This window comes from Haplochromis burtoni, unplaced genomic scaffold (assembly GCF_018398535.1).
Source record: "Haplochromis burtoni strain Fernald_Lab_line unplaced genomic scaffold, NCSU_Asbu1 Contig_2094, whole genome shotgun sequence".
NCBI lineage: Eukaryota > Metazoa > Chordata > Actinopteri > Cichliformes > Cichlidae > Haplochromis > Haplochromis burtoni.
The window spans coordinates 6995-16408 of NW_024584455.1; the positions used below are offsets into that span (position 1 = coordinate 6995).

General features: G+C 51.1%; 1 protein-coding gene across 1 annotated transcript in view; it reads right to left on the reverse strand.

The window, feature by feature from the left end:
• The window catches only part of LOC102288687 (activin receptor type-2B), a gene marked incomplete at its 5' end in the record, with an annotated part of 11979 nt that extends 2872 nt beyond the window's left edge, over positions 1–9107 (reverse strand). Inside the window, 6 exon segments of the mRNA XM_005952872.3 lie at positions 4310–4458; positions 4535–4678; positions 4753–4896; positions 6410–6558; positions 6820–6926; positions 8900–9107. Of these exon segments, the coding sequence (XP_005952934.2) occupies positions 4310–4458; positions 4535–4678; positions 4753–4896; positions 6410–6558; positions 6820–6926; positions 8900–9107 (901 nt within the window).
• Between the last annotated feature and the right edge of the window lie 307 nt (positions 9108–9414).

A 9414-nucleotide genomic window follows, 5' to 3' on the forward strand; every position in this document is an offset into this window, starting at 1 on the left:
TGTGTTAGTAGCGTGTGAGCAGCGTGTAGCAGCGTGTTAGCAGCGTGTGTAGCAGCGTGTGAGCAGCGTGTGAGCAGTCATTCAGCAGCGTGTGAGCAGCATTCGAGCAGCTGTTGCGTTGAGCAGCGTGTTAGCAGATGCGTGGCAGCGTGTTAGCAGCAGAGCAGCGTGTGAGCAGCGTGTAGCAGCGTGTAGCAGCAGTGTGAGCAGTGTTAGCAGCGTGTGAGCAGCGTGTGAGCAGCGTGTGAGCAGCTGTAGCAGTGTGTTAGCAGCATTCGAGCAGCGTGTTAGCAGCGTGTGAGCAGCGTGTGAGCAGCGTGTGAAGCGTGTTAGCAGCGTGTTAGCAGCATTGAGCAGCGTGTTAGCAGGTGTGAGCAGCGTGTAGCAGCGAGCGTGTCAGCAGCGTGTTAGCAGCGTGTGAGCAGCATGTGAGCAGCGTGTTAGCAGCATTGAGCAGCGTGTTAGCAGTGAGCAGCGTGTGAACAGCGTGTTAGCAGAATGTGAGCAGCGTGTTAGCAGCATTCGAGCAGCGTGTTAGCAGCATGAGCAGCGTGTGAGCAGCGTGTTAGCAGCGTGTGAGCAGCGTGTTAGCAGCTTGTGAGCAGCGTGTGTAGCAGCGTTGAGCAGTGTGTTAGCAGCATTCGAGCAGCGTGTTAGCAGCGTGTGTAGCAGCATTGAGCAGCGTGTGAGCAGCGTGAGCAGCGTGTGAGCAGCGTGTTAGCAGCGTGTTAGCAGCATTCGAACAGCGTGTTAGCAGCGTGTTAGCAGCATTGCAGCGTGTAGCAGCGTGTTAGCAGCGTGTGAGCAGCAGTGTGAGCAGCGTGTTGAGCAGCGTGTGAGCAGTATTCGAGCAGTGTGTTAGCAGCGTGTGAGCAGCTGCTGCGCGTTGAGCACGTGAACATAAGCGATCTCTGAGATCCTGAAGTAAAAACAAGCAGCGTGAACTGTGACGTCCTCTAACGCCGACTCACAGCTCCACCGTGTGGCAGCAGCTCGTCACTGCAGACTAGGGTTTCCTGTCTGATCTGTAGGTGTGGGGGTTTGTGGGCAGACCTGTGGGCGATGGCCGGTTTGGGACCCTCTCCCTTCAGTTGGGGGACGTCTTCGTGGAGGTACGCCAGGCCGCGCGCAGTCGTCTCGGCTATGTGGCACAGCTCGGACCAGCTGATCATGTTTCCCTTCAGGAAGCCCGACAGCGAGCCCTGCAGAGACAAACATCAGGAGATTGACCCCACACCCCCGGGAGTTTCTGACCCCCCCTCGGCCCCCCTTCCTCACCCTCTCGTGGAACTCTGTGATGAGCCACAGCTCGGCCTCGGGGTGGCTCCCTCGTTTCTCTGCGGCGATGAACCTCAGGATGTTCTCGTGCCTCATGCCCGGCGTCATGAACACGTCCCTCTCGGTCTCCCAGGAGTCCTTATTCTGGAAGGAGGAGGAGGTGAGGAAGGGTTGGGAGTCAGGACGGCTGCCCTGATGCTCGGAGCAAACACCGGTACCTGCATGGGGAAGATCTTCACGGCCATGTGTTCGTTCATCATCTGAGCCTTCCAAACGCAGCCGAAGCGCCCCCTGGCTTTCACCTCCAGCAGCTGCAGAGGCTTCAGCCCCAGCAGGGGGGAGGCAGGAGGTGGACCAGGATCCTGGAGGAGAGGAAAGGAGAGTGGGGGAGGGCATCAATGTGACACATTTATAGACAGCAACATGACAGAAGCCCCTCCCATGTCAGAATTGATGTGACCCCTGAATCCTCACTTAGTTATGCTGCAGTAGGTGTAGGCTGCTGGGGGATTCCCATGATGCACTGGGTGTTTCTTCTTCACTCACTATGTGTTAACAGACCTCTCTGCACTGAATCATACCTGTTATTAACCTCTGTCTCTCTTCCACAGCATGTCTTTGTCCTGTCTTCCTTCTCTCACCCTAACCAGCAGCAGATGGCCCCGCCCCTCCCTGAGCCTGGTTCTGCTGGAGGTTTCTTCCTGTTAAAAGGGAGTTTTTCCTTCCCACTGTCGCCAAAGTGCTTGTCATAGGGGGTCATATGATTGTTGGGTTTTTCTCTGTATCTATTATTGTGCGATCTACTGTACAATATAAAGCGCCTCGAGGCGACTGCTGTTGTGATTTGGTGCTGTATGAATAAAAACTGAACCACAGGTGAGAGTGCTGTCAAGTGTGGGGGCCTCTGGATGTCTGGAGTTTTGATCTCCTCCATACCCGCTTCACACCCTGGAGGACGGGGCTGTGGCCCCCCCACACTCCCTAGCAGATCATTACATGGAGAAACCTTTGGAATGCAAGCATGCTGATCCACACAGGTATGCACACAGGTGTACACATGGGTATTCACAGACGCGGACTAAAGCTTTCTTGGCTGCTGCCTCAAAGCACACTGTGCGCTGTCTATCTTGCGTGCTGCACAATATCGTTTATTATTCAGTAACTATTGATATCTATGACTAGCTAGTTTATTGTGATGGTGCTTTGTTTTCTCTATTATTATGTTGCTCTTTGTTGTTTGCTGTCTCCTCTGTTTGTTTTTTTTTGTTTGTTTGTTTTTTTTGTTTTTTTCTCCATACAGGTGACCCAGGAGTTGTTGTTTTTTTTTTTTTCCCCCCCCTTCTCACCGTCTCTTCTCCCCTTTGGTTTTCTTTCTTTCTCTCCCCCTCTTTCTCTCATTCATTCCCCCTGTCCTATTTTTAAAAAAAAAAAAAAAAAAAAAAAAAAAATGACAAAGGATGAACTGAAGCTCTGCCATCACGTAATGTCGCATACTGCTGTTTCTGATGTCATTTAAAAAAAAAAAAAAAAAAAAAAAAAAAGAGAGTGCTGTCAATACACGGGCCACCTGTTCAGGTGAATCCCGCCTCTCGCCCTATCAGACCGATTGGCCGTGTTTTACAGTTCAATATGAGGAACCACGATGTGGTGACAAACCCTCGTTTGAGATGTTTCCTGCTGCAGTGCCTGCAGACCACCAGCAGATGGAGCCGTCTCAGCATTGCAGAGTCAAACTGACGTCATCAGCTCCGGTCTGCAGGTCAAAGTAACCGAGTACTTCTACTCGTTTCATCAAAAGGTAAGCGTGAGTGTTTGAGGCTCACCTCGGCAATGTCCACGTGTCCATACGGAGGTTTGCGGTGTTGGTACATCCAGACGGTGGTGAGCAGAGCGACAGACAGCATGGTGACGGGCAGCAGGCAGTAAATCATCACGTTTAACACACCCACGCTGTGGGGCGGGGCCTTGATCACTGACACACACAGAAAGACTGCATTTACATTTAAAAGGACTTTATCGGCGCTGGGTTACCATGGTAACTTTGGAAACGCCCCTGACAGTCTGGTGCGAGGAAACCTGCCGACGGGTTTCAGTATATCAAGACTGTACATAAAAGATGGAGGAGGCACCCATGACACCACCTGTTGAAGTCACGACCTCATGAAGCACAAACAATGATACGAGGAGAAGACACGTGTGACACGTGCTAACGGACCAATCAGATGGCACTCACGTGGCACGGTGATGTCCGGCAGGTGGGTGAAGCGCTCGTTGCAGAAGTTTCCTTCACAGCAGCAGAAGAAGACCTGCGGGCTCTCCTCGGTGGCCACACACTGCTGCCTGAGAGAGAGACTCTCTCCGTGTTAGCAGTGTGTGAACAGCGTGTTAGCAGAATGTGAGCAGCGTGTTAGCAGCATTCGAGCAGCGTGTTAGCAGCGTGTGAACAGCTTGTTAGCAGCATTCGAGCAGCGTGTTAGCAGTGTGTGAACAGCGTGTTAGCAGAATGTGAGCAGCGTGTTAGCAGCATTCGAGCAGTGTGTTAGTAGCGTGTGAGCAGCGTGTTAGCAGCGTGTGAGCAGCGTGTTAGCAGTGTGTGAACAGCGTGTTAGCAGCATTTGAGCAGCGACTTAGCAGCATTCGAGCAGCGTGTTAGCAGCATTCGAGCAGCGTGTTAGCAGCATTCGAGCAGCGTGTGAGCAGCGTGTTAGCAGCATTCGAGCAGCGTGTGAACAGCGTGTTAGCAGCGTGTTAGCAGCATTCGAGCAGCGTGTTAGCAGCGTGTGAGCAGCGTGTGAGCAGCGTGTGAGCAGCGTGTGAGCAGTATTCGAGCAGTGTGTTAGCAGCGTGTGAGCAGCTGCTGCGCGTTGAGCACGTGAACATAAGCGATCTCTGAGATCCTGAAGTAAAAACAAGCAGCGTGAACTGTGACGTCCTCTAACGCCGACTCACAGCTCCACCGTGTGGCAGCAGCTCGTCACTGCAGACTAGGGTTTCCTGTCTGATCTGTAGGTGTGGGGGTTTGTGGGCAGACCTGTGGGCGATGGCCGGTTTGGGACCCTCTCCCTTCAGTTGGGGGACGTCTTCGTGGAGGTACGCCAGGCCGCGCGCAGTCGTCTCGGCTATGTGGCACAGCTCGGACCAGCTGATCATGTTTCCCTTCAGGAAGCCCGACAGCGAGCCCTGCAGAGACAAACATCAGGAGATTGACCCCACACCCCCGGGAGTTTCTGACCCCCCCTCGGCCCCCCTTCCTCACCCTCTCGTGGAACTCTGTGATGAGCCACAGCTCGGCCTCGGGGTGGCTCCCTCGTTTCTCTGCGGCGATGAACCTCAGGATGTTCTCGTGCCTCATGCCCGGCGTCATGAACACGTCCCTCTCGGTCTCCCAGGAGTCCTTATTCTGGAAGGAGGAGGAGGTGAGGAAGGGTTGGGAGTCAGGACGGCTGCCCTGATGCTCGGAGCAAACACCGGTACCTGCATGGGGAAGATCTTCACGGCCATGTGTTCGTTCATCATCTGAGCCTTCCAAACGCAGCCGAAGCGCCCCCTGGCTTTCACCTCCAGCAGCTGCAGAGGCTTCAGCCCCAGCAGGGGGGAGGCAGGAGGTGGACCAGGATCCTGGAGGAGAGGAAAGGAGAGTGGGGGAGGGCATCAATGTGACACATTTATAGACAGCAACATGACAGAAGCCCCTCCCATGTCAGAATTGATGTGACCCCTGAATCCTCACTTAGTTATGCTGCAGTAGGTGTAGGCTGCTGGGGGATTCCCATGATGCACTGGGTGTTTCTTCTTCACTCACTATGTGTTAACAGACCTCTCTGCACTGAATCATACCTGTTATTAACCTCTGTCTCTCTTCCACAGCATGTCTTTATCCTGTCTTCCTTCTCTCACCCTAACTCAGCAGCAGATGGCCCCGCCCCTCCCTGAGCCTGGTTCTGCTGGAGGTTTCTTCCTGTTAAAAGGGAGTTTTTCCTTCCCACTGTCGCCAAAGTGCTTGCTCATAGGGGGTCATATGATTGTTGGGTTTTTCTCTGTATCTATTATTGTGCGATCTACTGTACAATATAAAGCGCCTGAGGCGACTGCTGTTGTGATTTGGTGCTGTATGAATAAAAACTGAACCACAGGTGAGAGTGCTGTCAAGTGTGGGGCCTCTGGATGTCTGGAGTTTTGATCTCCTCCATACCCGCTTCACACCCTGGAGGACGGGGCTGTGGCCCCCCCACACTCCCTAGCAGATCATTACATGGAGAAACCTTTGGAATGCAAGCATGCTGATCCACACAGGTATGCACACAGGTGTACACATGGGTATTCACAGACGCGGACTAAAGCTTTCTTGGCTGCTGCCTCAAAGCACACTGTGCGCTGTCTATCTTGCGTGCTGCACAATATCGTTTATTATTCAGTAACTATTGATATCTATGACTAGCTAGTTTATTGTGATGGTGCTTTGTTTTCTCTATTATTATGTTGCTCTTTGTTGTTTGCTGTCTCCTCTGTTTGTTTTTTTTGTTTTTTTTTTTTTTTTTTTTCTCCATACAGGTGACCCAGGAGTTGTTGTTTTTTTTTTCCCCCCCTTCTCACCGTCTCTTCTCCCCTTTGGTTTTCTTTCTTTCTCTCCCCCTCTTTCTCTCATTCATTCCCCCTGTCCTATTTATTAAAAAAAAAAAAAAAAAAAAAAAAAAAAAGTCGGTAGACTAAGTGCAAAAACGAAATTAAATACGGTTTCTGATTCAAAAAAAAATGACAAAGGATGAACTGAAGCTCTGCCATCACGTAATGTCGCATACTGCTGTTTCTGATGTCATTTAAAAAAAAAAGAAAAAAGAAAAAAAAAAAAGAGAGTGCTGTCAATACACGGGCCACCTGTTCAGGTGAATCCCGCCTCTCGCCCTATCAGACCGATTGGCCGTGTTTTACAGTTCAATATGAGGAACCACGATGTGGTGACAAACCCTCGTTTGAGATGTTTCCTGCTGCAGTGCCTGCAGACCACCAGCAGATGGAGCCGTCTCAGCATTGCAGAGTCAAACTGACGTCATCAGCTCCGGTCTGCAGGTCAAAGTAACCGAGTACTTCTACTCGTTTCATCAAAAGGTAAGCGTGAGTGTTTGAGGCTCACCTCGGCAATGTCCACGTGTCCATACGGAGGTTTGCGGTGTTGGTACATCCAGACGGTGGTGAGCAGAGCGACAGACAGCATGGTGACGGGCAGCAGGCAGTAAATCATCACGTTTAACACACCCACGCTGTGGGGCGGGGCCTTGATCACTGACACACACAGAAAGACTGCATTTACATTTAAAAGGACTTTATCGGCGCTGGGTTACCATGGTAACTTTGGAAACGCCCCTGACAGTCTGGTGCGAGGAAACCTGCCGACGGGTTTCAGTATATCAAGACTGTACATAAAAGATGGAGGAGGCACCCATGACACCACCTGTTGAAGTCACGACCTCATGAAGCACAAACAATGATACGAGGAGAAGACACGTGTGACACGTGCTAACGGACCAATCAGATGGCACTCACGTGGCACGGTGATGTCCGGCAGGTGGGTGAAGCGCTCGTTGCAGAAGTTTCCTTCACAGCAGCAGAAGAAGACCTGCGGGCTCTCCTCGGTGGCCACACACTGCTGCCTGAGAGAGAGACAGGAAATGACTTCACACACAGTAACACTCTGACTAGGGCTGCTCAATTAATCGAATTTTAATCACGATTACGATCTGGGCTTTCAACGATCATTAAAAATGACTGAGCCGATTATTAGCCCCTCCCTCGTGCTTTACTCTCGCGCTGCTCCGTGTGGCAAATCGAGCGCACCTCTCTTTGAGCACGTGTCACAACAATAAGAGGACTCGAGGGAAGCTCGGAAAGCTCAGCAGAAGTTATTTGGAGAGGAGAGTGACGGCCGTTGGTTGAAAAGAGGTAAAAAGCTTCAGTGGTGTGGAAACATTATGGGTTCAGTCAGACGTGGATCAAGTAGACACAGTGTGTAAACTTTGCTACGGTGTCGTAGCTGCACCACAGAGCAACACTGCAAAGTTCACTAAACATAGATGTTTACATACTTATATTGCAAACATTTGCACTGTTATCAGTATTTGCACACTGTTTTATATTATTTTTTGACAGTCTGCTGCATGGGGTGGGAGATGCTGTCCAACAGGGATGACAGCTTAGCCGCCGTTCTCCTGTCACTCTCCACCTCCACTGGGTCCAGAGGGCAGAACAGAGCTGGCCCTGATCAGCCTGTTCAGTCTCTTCCTGTCCCCGGCAGAGATGCTGCCGCCCCAGCAGACCACAGAGTAAAGGAAGGCTGAGGCCACCGCAGAGTCACAGAAGGTCTTCAGGAGTGGGCCCTCCACTCCAAACGACCCGAGTCCCTGCAGCAGGTACAGCCTGCTCTGCCCTCTCCTGTAGAGGGCGTCTGAGTTATGAGTCCAGTTTGTTGTTCAGATGAACACCAAGCTACCTCTAGCTGATTCATTACTATTAATGAAGGTTACTCTCCACACCAACACCAGCTAGATGTTTAAATCTTAATATAAATGAGTAACAGTAGGTGGACATTAGGTAAGGCTCGTATATAAAACCGTAGTAAAGGGACCTCTGTGTCGGGCTCGTAGCTGAAAACTAGCTTTACTTTGTTGTCTGGCTCAACTTTGCTAGCAGAGACAGAGAGAGGCGTTGAAAGGCTCCAACGGAGCTGATTGTTTCGGAGGAAAACAGGAACAACTGCTCGGTGACAGCTCGTACTTTTTTCTCCCCCCTCGCTCACAGACACATCACGGGTACAGCAGTCCATCCTCCCTGCAGCACGGACTACACTGCCCATCAGGCTTTAGGGCGATGCCTGCAACACTCTGCCTGTTGCCTTCATATTAAATCATTTTAAAAAATATTTCTTCACGCCATTATGCGGCTGCAAGTAGAGGTGACATCAGAGCCTCTTAATGCGTGTTTGGTTTGGGAATCACCAAAAACAGAGAGAGCACAGCCTGACGTATGAAACAGGAAAAGACCGCCGTGTAATCCATTTATTTCAACAAAGTAACTGTATTCTGATTACCACCTTTTTAAACGGTAACTGTAATGGAATATAGTTACTCATATTTTGTATTCTGCATGTATTCCATTACTCCCAACACTGCCAGGGATAAAGTGGCGTTCCACCCTCGTGACCGCGTGGTCTGCAGCACATAGTACACCAGGTGGGAGGACGCAGCCCCCCAGCATGTTGCCCTGTTTTAATCCCACAGAGGATCTTCAGGGTCAATGATCACGTCCCTGTGAGCAGCTGCTCTGAAGGGAAACAGGAACGCAGCAGGACAGGACAGACTGACTGTCATAGATTTGTTTACATGCATTTACAGGACTTCAGTCATTGTGGGGTCTACCTGACAACATAAAACACATTTAGGTGACTGTGGCTGTGATTTGGATCGAAGCAGATCCTGGATCAGCTCAGTGCAAGAAGGTAAACGTGACAGCATGGATCACACTGTGGTCGGTGTGTGATGATTGGCTGGAGGAGCTCATTTATGTTGTTTGAAGGCAAGGTGTGTGTGTGTGTGTGTGTGTGTGTGTGTGTGTGTGTGTGTGTGTGTACCGGTCGTAGCAGTTGAAGTCGTCCAGCCAGCATCCCTTCTTCACCAGCTCGATGGAGCCCGAGTTGTTCCTCCAGGAGGCGTAGCAGTGCGAGCGTTTGTCCTGCTCGTCCTCGCAGCGCTCAACGCCGCTCTGGTTCGTCTTCTCGGTCTCGTAGTTCACGTTGTAATACACACACTCCCTGGTGTCGGCAGTCCCACGGCTCAGCCCTGCAGCACACACACAGAGGAAATGCTTTCATGGTGTGTCACAAAGCGTCCTCCACAGTCCTCCACACTCGTCTAATTAAAGCACAGAGAAGAAGAGCGGAGCACCAATAACGAGCTGGACCACCTGCTGCCGGCGACAGCGAGCTCAGACCAGGGGCGGATCCTTTTTTTCCAAACACACATGCAGCTGGTTACATGTAGTTAGAATGATTGAAATGCAGTACGTACAGGGTGGGAATGGTTGGTGATATTAAAGTCCTGTTTGTGGCACATTAGTATATGTGAGGAGCAAACTCCTCAAGATGGG